Below are 13,270 nucleotides of genomic sequence, written 5' to 3' on the forward strand. Positions count from 1 at the left end.
CGTCGTGAAGAAGCAGATTCGTCAAAATAAAATAGACCAAAAAGAGAATAGTCCCAGACAATATAATGTTCCTCGGAATAGAAATCCCTCTTCTGTTTATATCTTTAGAATGCACTTCCAGGACAGCTTTTTGCAATAGAAACAGAGATAAGCTGTTAATTTCGTGAATAACAGAGAAGAGTTATAGCTCACCCAGAAGTTCTTTAAAGCTGATTCATTTGACAAATCTCTTTTTGCTGCAACAATTTAAACCAAGTAAAAAAAATAATAGAAAGAAGGATGCTTGCCTGTTAGTCCGTTTTCTCTTTGAAGAAAAGATAAACGTATCGCATTAATCAGATAGAGCTTGTTCGGAAGTCCGTCCGGCATTGCTGGCTGGACCTTTTCTCATAAATTAATGAAATCCAGTCCTCCCAACAAAAACAGGCTTTTGAGGTTGATCTCTACGTTTCTCCCTGCCCGGGAGAAATTTCATCAGTCAAAAAAAAAAATGTTCTGACTGATTTATATCTGAATAAGCTTCTTTTGAGGCGGGAGCCCGTCTCAAAAGCAGGCACAAGCGAAGTCACCCTTCCCGGAACGCCTCTAAGAGCTTCCTTGACTTTGCTCATTAACCATGCTGGCATCTTCTTGGCCCTGGCGGTACCTTTTCTGATCTGCGGTATGCACTCCAGTTGAGCTTCTAATATAGTGTTTTAAACAACTTCCAAGCATTTTTGAGTGATGTGACCCTCTGGACTTTGTTTTTCAGCTTTCATTTTACCAATCCCCTCATTTTTGTGAAGTTTCCTCTTTTGAAGTCAAATGTGACCATGTTGGATTTTCTTGGCAATTGGCCATTTACATGTATGTTTAATTTAATAGCACTGTGGTCACTGCTCCCAATCGGTTCAACAACACTTACATCTCGCACCAGGTCCCGGTCCCCACTGTGGATTAAGTCCAGGGTTGCCGTCCCTCTGGTCGGTTCCATGACCAACTGGTCTAGGGAATAGTCATTTAGAATATCTAGAAACTTTGCTTCTTTGTCATGACTGGAACACATATGCAGCCAGTCTATGTCCGGGTAGTTGAAGTCACCCATTACTACCACATTTCCTAGTTTGGATGCTTCCTCAATTTCATATCTCCAGGTCTCCCTGAGCATTTTGATCAGGGGGACGATAGATCGTTCCCAGTATTAAATCCCTCCTGGGCCATGGTATCACCACCCACAACGATTTTGTGGAGGAGTCCGCCTCTTTTGGGGTTTCGAGCTTGCTGGATTCAATGCCTTCTTTCACGTATAGAGCGACTACTCCACCAATATGTCCTTCCCTGTCCTTCCGATATAGTTTATATCCAGGAATAACCGTATCCCACTGGTTTTCTCCATTCCACCAGGTCTCCGTTATGCTCACTATCTTATCTCATGTTTCCCCTTGCCCAGTCCATTCTTGCAGTAGTTGCCACCAAGAATCTCCTCTTCCTCCCACCATGACAATAAAAAGGTCCAGTTCCGGTCCAGCCCATGAAAAAAAAAAGCAGATTCTCTCCACACACGTGCACACACTTATGATGCCAGCCACATATTGCCACCAAAAATCTCCTCTTCCCCTCATTCTGACAATGAAAAGGCCCAGTTTGGCCCATGAAGAAATCAGATTACTTACACACACACACACCCTTATGATGCCAGCCAAACATTTTTAGGGGCCGTGGCCACCAAATCTCCCCTCTCCCTTCCCAACCCCCTACAATAAATAGGGCCCGGTCCAGCCAATGAAGGTAGTTTACCACCACGCCTCTCACTGATAAGAGAGAGAGAGAGAGAGAGAGAGTGTATATATATATATATGTATATGAAATGGCCTGCCTTCAAGTCATTTCTGACTTATGGCGACCCTATGAAGAGGGTTTTCATGGTAAGTGGTATTCAGAGGGGTTTTCCCATTGCCTCCTCTGAGGCCGAGAGGCAGTGACTGGCCCAAGGTCACCCAGTGAGCTTCATGGCTGTGTGGGGATCCGAACCCTGCTCTCCCAGGTCGTCGTCCAATCTCTTTTTATATTGTTGTTGCTGGACTACAACTCCCATCAGCCCCAGCAAGCATGGCCAATGGTCAGGAATTATGGGAACTCTAGTCCAGCAACAAAATTTTTTTAAAAAGGTTGGGAAACACTCTATTCTGATATAGGCTAAGAGTACCAGATCGGGCTGTTCTTGCAGCAGCCCAGGCTCCTCCCTGACTCCTCCCTAGTCAGCTGTGGTGGGTGGGTCAGAGAGGCCTCTTAACAGGTGGAGTAGAAGCTTTCCTGGGAGGCGGCAGACCAAGAGGAGGTACCTCTTTGCCATAGCTGCACTTTTGGATTAGGATTGGCCGAGTGGTGCAGAGAGCTGTTGGCTAGGGGACAGTAGATCGACACAAATGTTTGCAGAGCTTCTCTGGGTTCAAATAGAAGCATAAAATGTGTGTGGAACAAGAAAGAGTGTGTGGCTTTGGGGTTTTTTTTGGGGGGGGGTTAAAAATTGCTTGACTTTCTCGTTGGGAGGGCTGTGCTCCAGTAGCCCCAGTGGACCAGCCTCCACTGGATACCACAATCCTGCAATTTTTCACTTTTGCACGGTCCCCCAGATAAGAGTCCTCCATTTCCATCCTGTAATGATTGTTTCCTCATTAATTCAAAAATGGGGGAATTGACTCCCAAGGTGCATCTGCGCGCTCACCACACTTTGGGAAGTGCTGTATGCTCGCACATTTCCGTTTTAACCTGCATACCTTGGCACAGTGTGGTCAGCTTGGGACCAGGATGCCTGAAAGACTTTCTCACCCCTTATATACCCCGTTGATTGCTGCGCTGTGCAGGTGAGGGCCTCCTGCAGATACCATCTTATCAGGAGGTCTGTTCTGCACAACATAGGAAATGGACCTTTAGTGTAGTGGCATCTGCCCTTTGGAATTCCCTCCCCTTAAAAATTAAACAGACGCCATCTCTGTTATCTTTTTGGCACCTACTGAAGATCTTCCCCTTTCAACAAGCCTTTTAAGTAGAGACTATATCCCAGTCTGCATCTGTATTGGAATTGTTTTTTTAAAGATGTTTTGTTTTAATATATTTTGAACTCTGTTTCTACTATTTTTAAGAGTGTCTTTAGTGTTTTTGTTTGCTGCCGTGGGCTCTTACTGGGAGGAAGGGCAGGATATAAATCTAATAAATAATAAATAAATAATTTTGATCAGCATGCTTTTACAGAGAGGAGCTCGAAAGCACAGCTGTGCTTTTCCTGGTGCTCTGTTTTTCTAATGGCCGACAATACTTCTGCTGCGAATGTTAGCGCTGCGCCAGCCATGGTGTGTCCTGATGAACCTCCTGGACATATGGGGAGAGGCAAAAATCCAGGCACAACTTTGCACCAGTCACAGGCACACTGACACATTTTGAGCCTCTGCCTCTAATCGTCCTTAGGCCCACACATGACCGGGGGGGGGGGGGAGGCAGGTGCTTTTCAGCAAAGTCTTTTTGGATGGGGGATGCAGACGGGTTTGAATGTGCTCACCTCATGGGGGGTGGACGTGGGTGGAGGGACCATGCCCCCATGTTGCTGAGGCAGCCTTCTGCTGCCCTGTCTCCTCCCACGCAGCTTTGGTGCCCTTCATAAGCACGGTGTGACAAGAGACAGGTAACACCTCTCCTCTCCCCACCCCAGCAGCCCTCCAGAAGGAGCACCTCTTGCAGGCCTGTCAACCATTCTCTCTCTCCCCACCCCCTGAAAAATGGGTCACATTCTGCTTGGAAACAATACTGTTATCACATAGCCTATCAGATCTGGCTACAGGACAAGGTCACTGTTCCTAGGACAAGCAAGGGGTGTGTGAAAAGAAAAACGAGGGCCTCTTCGGAGCCATTGCACACAGTGAGGAGCTGCAAATGGGAACAATTTAGGAGGAGGGGTCTTCCTGTCCCACTAAAAAGCCTTTTTATTCCAAAACTCTGTACAGTCCAAATGACAGTTTTTAATTACTGAAAAAGATGGCAGAATGGGGACTCATCAGAGGGGGCTTTGGAGGCAAGTGGGAGGGCTGTTTGAGGTTTCTGTGTTGAGCTGAAAGGTGGGGGGAGCCCTCCTAGCTCTCATTGCCCACCCTCTCTTTTCCGGGCCCTCGTCCTGCGTGCTTGAAGATGGCGGCTGCTGTGTTGCCAGAGGTGCCTCTTAGAGGGGAGCGAGTAGCATTCTCGATCTTGTCTGGAGCTCTAGTGAGCTCTCCTGTTGGATGTCGGATGTGAAAACCGCCTGCCTCTGCTGTCACCCACAACCTGTGGGGAATCCCAGACACCAACTTTCGCCTTTGGGAATCCTTCAGGGAAACCTTGTCAGAGTTCTGGGAAACTGGTGATTTGGAGCCCAAAGACTTTGCTGGTCCAGAGGGTTGGTTAGCCCCACATGAGGAGAGCCAGGGACTGGGGGGGATCTGGCAAATCAGGCAGGGCTAGGTGAGTCTTGCCTCCTGGGAACAGGACCTGCAAGCACTGTCGGGAACTCCATTTTAAAATTGCGTAACTGCAGTGCCTCCAAGCCTTGATGTGGAAAAAGGATGTTCAGGCTGTGGAAGAGAGGCCACCTGCTCCTCTGCTTCCAGCTGCGTCTCCTCTGCGGCGGCTTCCGCCATTGCGCCTGCCCTGCCCCAGCCTTTTCCTCAGGGGCCAGCCTGACCTTGCCAAGAGGACCCTCCAGAATCCCACTCCTCATCACCTGCTGCTTTGCTTCCCCCCTCCCGGGTCCACTCGAGGCTTGCTCAGCCGTTCACACCAGCAAAGTCTTTGGGTTCCCCATCTTTGGCATCCAGGCTCTGCCTGCATAGAGCTTCCACCTCTAAACGTCGGTCTGATGGGAGGAAGCCAAACTCTTTGGCAGGGACATTTTGCTTGGCGAGTAGTCGATGCTCTTGACAGATGCCACAGAAGCGGCTACAAAGCACCTTTATGGACCCCGTTCTCCGTCATAGCAGCGGCACATTTGCGTAACTAAACCTTTATTTCAGGTGATGTCCCAGCAGTTTCGTTCCCAGTCTCATTGTTCCTTAAATTGTCCCAGCAAAACTGGCCTCCTTGTTCGGAAGTCTCTGCTCCTCAGCCAGATCCGGCTGCTCTGCCTTGGCTGGTCTGCACGCATATGGTTGGGCCTATAAGCTGCAAAGGAAATGCACCTCCTCTGGCTTGCGCTCTGCTTTAAAGGAATTAATGGGGCTATTTTGAGCAGCCCCGCAGGGGAATGCTGGCCACACGCTTCTCCTTGGGCCAATCAGCTGCCAGAAGTGGCCACGATGGCTCCCTCCCAAGCCTCCCTCTTGCTGGCAGAGCACCAGAGGGCGGAAGCAGGTTTGGGCCCTGGTGGCCGCTGAAGAGGGGCTGAGGCTGGGGGTGACTGGAACAGCCCCCATTGTCAGGTGATGGAACTGGACGCAGGCTCACCTTTGTGGGTGTCTGAGCTGGCACCACGAAGCCTTCTGCTCTGTCCCCTCCCCTCCCCGCTGGCCCCCGTTTCTGGCATTTGTGGGGATTCCAGATAGCCCCTCTTCTCCCTCTGCACGCAGCTGGGTGCCTGGCATCCCATAACGACCTGTGGGCTCTACTCTGGCCAGAGTGTGCTACGAAGTGGGTGTGATTCTTGGTGGTGCTGAGTTAACTGCACGCTCATGCACATGAACACTCTTTGCTTTGGCCCAAATGCTTGAGGGGTGCTTTGGGTGTGGGATGCTCTGCCCTCTGGAGTGCACCTGCGCACGGGGGAGGGAGACTGGTCTAGGCTCTCCCCATGGGCCTCTGTAGGCCCTACCTGGATCCTTCCCTCCAAGCCACAGCGTCTGCTGGGGGAGGTGGACCGTGGCCTGTGCTGGATCCCTTCCGGAGCAAAGCGCTCTGATTGCCCTCTCTCTCTTCCACTGCCCTGGGAGGGTGCAGAGGGGAGCCCCCAGGGGAGGTGGCCCCAAGAGGAGTCTAGGCCTGTCCTGTTGCGCCTTCCCTGCTGGTTCAGTCTGCAGGAACTGCCCCTCCCCTCGAAGGCAGCCCCTGTTGCCCGGTGCTTTTCTTGATGCAGGGAGGACTCATTTTCTGGCTCTCTTGGATCCACTCTGCGCATCATAGAGGGAGCGACATGGAATGCAGCCACAATTCACTGAGGGCCCCTTCCTTTCTTTTCTCCCTCCGTCTTCAGGCATCGAATGTCCCCGTGGAGCACGAAACCTGCCAGGATTGGTCCAGGAGGGGGAGCCCTTCAGCGAGGAGGCCACACTCTTCACCAAGGAACTGGTGCTGCAGCGAGAGGTACGGGGGAGGGGAGGGAGCATGTCTACCTGTGCCTCTGGTCGCCACCGCCTTTTCCCACTCCCACTGCCTGTCTCCAGGCCTTCCCCAGAGCAAGAGCCAGCCTGGCTAGAGGCATTCCGTGGGCCCCAGGCTGGAAGCTGGCTGCTGGTCAGTGTGAGAATCTGGGTTGGAATCCAGGCTGGCTGGTGTGCCGGGAGGGCGTGAGTCCTGGTCTTTTCCTGCCTGGGTCCACCGAAGTGCGAGTTGTGGTTGCCCAGGTTGGGCTTCACTTGAGGATGTGGCTCTCCGTGGGGGTCTGGTTGGCTTTGTGGGCACTTCAGGTAGCGCTTCCTGGGGAGGAGGCGCATCTGCACAGACATGCCTAGACCCACAGGGTTTGCTACTGTGGCCTGGTCTGAGGGCCAGAGAGCATCTCTCCAAGGTCTGCCATGGACTGCTAGGGGTGAGTGGAGAGTGCCCGGCATGACGCTGGGGCTCTTGCCGTGGTTGACACTGGGACGTCCTCTGAGCATCAGGAAATCTGCTCACAGAGGCCACACAAAGGCTGCCGCCTGCCCCATCCCTGCCTTGCAAGCTCCAGAGCTGGTCTTGTGCTTCCCTCTGGCCAAAAGGCCTTCCCCGCCCTTTGGTCCCTTGTGTGAAGGGTTTGCCCCATGCACCCTGCGGGGAGGGAGCTCTCCATGAGCAAGAAGAGGAGGCTGTTTCAGTGAAGACTCTGAGTGGAACGGGAGGTCTTGGGAGCACGGGGCCGTTGCCCTTCCTGGCATCTTCCAGAGCAACAGTGACAGGACAGGCTCCTTTCCTTTGCATCGTTCACCTGCCTCTTAATGATCCAAGACTGGGGATGAGGGGACAGTGTGAATGTGGAGGGGGGTGGAGTTCTGTAGCACAAGAGGATGCTTCTGGTGGCTTGAGCCAGCTTCATCCGATGGTGTGGACATGAGAATCCAAGTTGCCTCAGTGCTCAGCTTTGTTTCTGACCACGCTTATTCAGGGGGTGGGGTGGGGGTGGCTTGGGCCCAACACGCATGGCCCATTTGTGCACCCCCTTCCTGGTAATGCTGATATCCCTAAGCAGAGGAGCCCGGGTTCCTCCTTCCCCATGATCCCTGAACCTGAACTAACATTTGCAGGAAGGGATTCTGAGGAACTGAGACAAATAGCGGTAACGAGAGAGGAAGTTCTAAGCTTAATGGACAATATAAAAACTGACAAATCACCGGGCCCGGATGGCATCCACCCGAGAGTTCTCAAAGAACTCAAAGGTGAAATTGCTGATCTGCTAACTAAAATATGTAACTTGTCCCTCGGGTCCTCCTCCGTGCCTGAGGACTGGAAAGTGGCAAATGTAACGCCAATCTTCAAAAAGGGATCCAGAGGGGATCCCGGAAATTACAGGCCAGTTGCCTTAACTTCTGTCCCTGGAAAACTGGTAGAAAGTATTATTAAAGCTAGATTAACTAAGCACATAGAAGAACAAGCCTTGCTGAAGCAGAGCCAGCATGGCTTCTGCAAGGGAAAGTCCTGTCTCAGTAACCTATTAGAATTCTTTGAGAGCGTCAACAAGCATATAGATAGAGGTGATCCAGTGGGCATAGTAGACTTTCACAAAGCATTTGACAAGGTACCTCACCAAAGACTTCTGAGGAAGCTTAGCAGTCATGGAATAAGAGGAGAGGTCCTCTTGTGGATAAGGAATTGGTTAAGAAGCAGAAAGCATAGAGTATGAATAAACGGACAGTTCTCCCAATGGAGGGCTGTAGAAAGTGAAGTCCCTCAAGGATCGGTATTGGGACCTGTACTTTTCAACTTGTTCATTAATGACCTAGAATTAGGAGTGAGCAGTGAAGTGGCTCATGGGGTCTGAACTGGCGGTGACCGACCAGGAGAGAGACCTCGGGGTTGTAGTGGACAGCATGATGAAAATGTCAACCCAGTGTGTGGCAGCTGTGAAAAAGGCAAATTCCATGCTAGCGATAATTAGGAAAGGTATTGAAAATAAAACAGCCGATATCATAATGCCATTGTATAAATCTATGGTGCGGCCGCATTTGGAATACTGTATACAGTTCTGGTCGCCTCATCTCAAAAAGGATATTCTAGAGTTGGAAAAGGTTCAGAAGAGGGCAACCAGAATGATCAAGGGGATGGAGCGACTCCCTTACGAGGAAAGGTTGCCGCATTTGGGGCTTTTTAGTTTACAGAAAAGGCTGGTCAGAGGAGACATGATAGAAGTGTATAAAATTATGCATGGCATTGAGAAAGTGGATAGAGAAAAGTTCCTCATAATACTAGAACTCGTGGACATTCAAAGAAACTGAATGTTGGAAGATTCAGGACAGACAAAAGGAAGTACTTCTTTACTCAGCGCATAGTTAAATGATGGAATTTGCTCCCACAAGATGCAGTAATGGCCACCAGCTTGGATGGCTTTAAAAGAAGATTAGACCAATTCATGGAGGACAGGGCTATCAATGGCTACTAGTCATGATGGCTGTGCTCTGCCACCCTAGTCAGAGGCAGCATGCTTCTGAAAACCAGTTGCCGGAAGCCTCAGGAGGGGAGAGTGTTCTTGCACTCAGGTCCTGCTTGCGGGCTTCCCCCAGGCACCTGGTTGGCCACTGTGAGAACAGGATGCTGGACTAGATGGGCCACTGGTCTGATCCAGCAGGCTCTTCTTATGTTCTTATGTTCTTATGTTCCCTGGTGACCCACAGGAACCTCCAGCCACCCCTCCGACAAAACGCCTGGGTTGAATGTTTGAGCCTGGGACACTCTGCTCCCACTTGCATTGGGGAATATTTATGCATCCTTTTTACACTTTTGCCCTTTATTGCCCTTCTTGATGGCTAGCCTGAAATTGACTTCAAAACAGGGTTGCTCTGCTCACTCAAGAACTGCTGGCCTGGCTTCCTAAAATGTTGCGCCCTGCCAAGCTGCCTCCCTCAGACTGGCTGACATTTCTCAGCTGTCACTCACTGTCAAACTCCTTGCAGTTCTCTGCTGCTAAGCCAGCTTTGCATTCGCAGCAGAAAGGTCTTGCTTGGGGGGGGCACAAGGGCAACCCAGCCTCGCCAGCTTAGCCCCACTCCGTGCCCAGGCATTGGGCACAGCACCACTGTTGTGCCAAGACAGGAGCCTGGGCATCTTGTGGCCACAGCACAGGGCTGCTGTGCTCTCCTCTGCTGTGCCAGGGGCCGGCTGGGCCACCACTGCCTCCCCCCCCCCCCCCCCCGCCACTTTGCTCAACCACCCCTCGTCCACTCCATCGGGTTTTGGTTCACAGGCAGGCTGACTCAAGCCCCAGTTCCCCTCTGTCTTTTAGCAATTGAGCCACTAGCCATGGGTAGACTTCGGAAAAGAGGGTCATACTAGTGGCTGAAAGACTCGGCCTTTAAGGTGTGCATGACAGGCGCTCTCTGCATGCTTTGAAGCACTCTTCATCACTTTACCTGTTCCAGGGCTGTGGGCTGAGCCCTGTTTGCTGACCCCATCCTGTCACTCCAGGGCTTCATCCCAGCGACAGTGGCCACTTGTGATGTCAGGGCATTTGGCCCAGTCTGAACTGCACAAGCCAAGAGGAGGCTGGTGCTTCTGCTGCCATGATGTGGCCAGTTCAAGGCCAGTTTCCCATGGCTGCTTCCTGCCCCTCACCCCATCGCCTCCATGCCTTTCTCCTGCCCCCCACCCCATAGCCTCCATGCCTTCCTCTCTTCCACGAGGATCTGAAACATATTGAGAAGTTGCCTTCGGGGCGCAGAGCACAAAATTAAGCCACTCTGTGCAGGCATTGAGTAACTTGGGTGTTGTACTGGAGCAAGCAGCCTGCCTCTGCTGCAGCCCTCCCTGCTTTGCCCCCCCCTTTGTGTCAGGTTCTGCTTTCGTTGCGGTCTAAAGTAGAGGGAAGCTGGCTGGAGTGGAGACCCAAGAGAGCCCAGCAGGCCTTTGGGAATTGACTCCCCGGCTTGAACCCTTCCTTCCAGAGCCTTGTCTCCCACTGCAGTCGGTCTCTGACCCCTTTCGTAGACTGGAGTCTACCTCGTGGTGCTGGGCACTGCTGGATAGTTCCTTTCTACTGCTGGGTCCAAAGAGTTTCCTACCTTTGGGCTCAGGCAGGCAAGAATGGGGGAAACTCATGGAGTTGCACGAATGTGTTCAAGGAGAGGGCGTTGCCTGGTGCTGAACATCCCTGAGTCTGGGTCCCTGGAGATTTGGAGGCTGCAGAAGTCTGCCGATGTGGACAAACCCTCGAGGGTGCTGGTCGTGTCCCCAGGATGGCCTTTGTAGACAAGGGGCGGTGGCAGAGATGAAACAGAAAAGTGAGCAATGGGAGGGGGTGGCAGTGTTTAGGGGTGGCAGCTTCTGCTCAAGAGGAAGGTCTCGATAACCCCCCCACGATGGGGTGTGAGTGAGATGGGGTCTCATTCAGCCAATGCAGAAATGCATCACTTCTTCTCCCCCCTCCGCCCACCCCCAACCCTTTCCTGCTTCGTTTCTAACTGCAAATCTCTTCCTGCAAGGCTCTGTGACCTTGGCAAAGCCGATCCAGCACCTTAGCTGGCATGACATGGATCTGTTACACCTTGCTTGTCAGATGGACACAGCACACTGTGCACCCTTCTCTGCGGGCCCAGCAAATGCCCCAAATTTGGTGGGACTCGCAAGGCCCAGCTGCAGGTATGACTCATCAGCCCAGGCTGCCTCTGGGGTGCCCTGGCTGTGGGCAGAGCAAGGTGCTTCTCCTGGCCACTTGGACAAGGGCAACAGGGACTTGTGCTGGTCAGGAGAGACCTTTCCACGTACGGCAGTGAAGGCAGGAGGACCCAAGACCCTTTCGTGCCTTTGACAGTTTGGGTCTCAAGTTTGGGGAGAAGATGGAAGCATCTCATTGCGGAGAGAAAGGATGCTGCCGAGGGACCCTCAGCAGGCTCTGTACACCCACGAGAGGGACCCACAGCTGCTGGGCTCCCTCTTCAGGTGTTTGCGCTGGGGAAGGCCGATGCAGTGGATAAGAGACTGAACGGGAGGCAGTCGCCTGGCTGGAAAGGGATCTTAGGACAGGCTGTTTCCAGACTTGGTGAGGATTGTGCTGTCCTCCTGTCAGTACCAGTTGCTGGGGATCCCAAGTGGGGAGAGGACTGCTGTTGCCCTCAGGTCCTGCAGCTGGTGGGCCTTTTCCCTTTGGGACATCTGGCTGGCCACTGTGAGAATAGGATCTGCTGGCGTAGATGGGCCCCCTTGGCCTGATGCACCTGCAGGGCTCTTCCCCATGTTCGCATGTTCCTCTGTTTTGGCCTGGAAGTAGGTGGCCCCTTTCAGCACTCCTGACAAAAACCCTCATTTTGGCTCTGGAGAGCAGTTTGATGACTAATCTGTCAGCAAAAAATAAAATAAAATATAGTCCCTTGTTGGTATAAGTGTGAAGACTTACATCTGCTGACATTTTGGCTCCCATGGAATTGCCTGTTCATCCTTTTTCTTCCCGCGTAGGTGCTGGGGTTTGTGTAGGTTGCAAGGGTGTGCCAGTCTTCCTGACCCATGTATCTCTGCATGGGGTCTTGGCCATGTGAGAGCAGAGGCAAGGGGCCTGGGTGAGTGCCAGGATTGTGCTCATCAGGCTCCCACTCTTCCCTCCACCCCCACCCCGGTTCAGAGTGTGTACTTGTTAGGGAGGCTGCTGGCTGTAAAGAGCCGCTAATGATGGGTGCAGTTTCCATGATTGAAACGGGTGCGCGGCTCACACAAGATGCATTCGGTGTAATTACGCTATGATTCATAATTGCAATATCAGAGCCGAGATGCCCTCTGCAGCCGCCTTGCTGAGTGACTGTTGCGATGAAATGATCCCATTCAGCACACCTGTTCACCCTTTGCTGTTCCTCCAGGGTCATGTTCAGAGACCCAGAGGGCAGATGCTGTTTTGCGCTTTCCCATCCGCCACGTGCCATGCCTGGCTCTGCAATGCAGCTTGCCCTTTCTGGTCCTACTCTGGCCTCTGCTGTTGCTCAGCGTCTCCCAGGCCAGCCATTGCCCAGAAGTCCCCACAGACGCGGCCCAAACACTTGAGCCAATGTTGCTGGGAGCAATTTCTCCTTGGACTCTCCCCCACCCCCCGCAGTGTGCAGCCTGTGTCTAGGGTGCTCTTGGATGCTGAGGGGTGAGAGAGCCTCCCCCCCCAACTTTGCTGGTGCTTCTTCCTCACCATGATGGGTTATACTGCTCCAGCTGCACCCTCAAACGAAGCCACAAGGGCATCCACCAGCCCTGCTCTGCACAATACCTGAGGGCTGGGCTCTCAGGTGCTGCCCACGCAGGGCGGGCCAGTGCTTATTCGGCCCTCTGAGTAGGGCCTGGGGGGTGTTGGGTGTCAAAGCAGCTCAGGCGGTTGGTTCACTTTGTTCAGTCGTGCCTTTGGCCCTCCCTGCAAACATCCTCACAAGGCTGACCACTGCACCACACCAAGTAGCCTGTGGTGGAAATGGTGTTAGCTTTCCAGCCTCCCCCCAGTCACTTTCTTCAGGCAGCTGAGTGCAGAATTCCAGCTACACTTGTGAGGCCACCTCCGGGCCTAATCCTGCACCCAGGAAGTCCCAAGCCCTCCTCAGCAGAGCACAGGCTGTCCTGAGCCAGGATTGCAGGGAGGCAACAGCTATGCATGCGAGACCCAGCATCTTGGGGGAAGAGGGAAAGTGAGGCAGGCCAGTGGACCCCAAGTGTTACACTCCCAACTAGCCAAAACAGTAGGCTGAGGTTAGAGAAGAAGGGCACTTCCTTCACCTGCATAACTGACGGGGTTTCAGAGACTGGATTACAGTTGCATAGTAGTTTGGCTATTGCTATTTCTTGGTATGTTCTGTGATATTTCTCATGTAATGTACAGTTACCTACCTGATAAGAGAGTTGTATGCTGAATGCTTCCCACGTTGTCTATTAGGTTTCCTGTGGAAATCCAGCTCAAGGGAGCCTA

The 13,270-nt window shown here is 52.4% G+C and overlaps 1 protein-coding gene across 1 annotated transcript in view; it reads left to right on the plus strand.

Annotated features, from left to right (window-relative positions):
- Positions 1-13,270, plus strand: part of SND1 (staphylococcal nuclease and tudor domain containing 1) — a 318,600-nt gene that overhangs the window by 234,900 nt on the left and 70,430 nt on the right. Inside the window, exon 16 of the mRNA XM_061637944.1 lies at positions 6,191-6,300. Coding sequence (XP_061493928.1) covers positions 6,191-6,300 — 110 coding nt within the window. The remainder of the gene's footprint in view (positions 1-6,190; positions 6,301-13,270) is intronic.

The sequence above is a fragment of the Rhineura floridana genome, chromosome 8 (genome assembly GCF_030035675.1).
Source record: "Rhineura floridana isolate rRhiFlo1 chromosome 8, rRhiFlo1.hap2, whole genome shotgun sequence".
Taxonomy (NCBI): domain Eukaryota; kingdom Metazoa; phylum Chordata; class Lepidosauria; order Squamata; family Rhineuridae; genus Rhineura; species Rhineura floridana.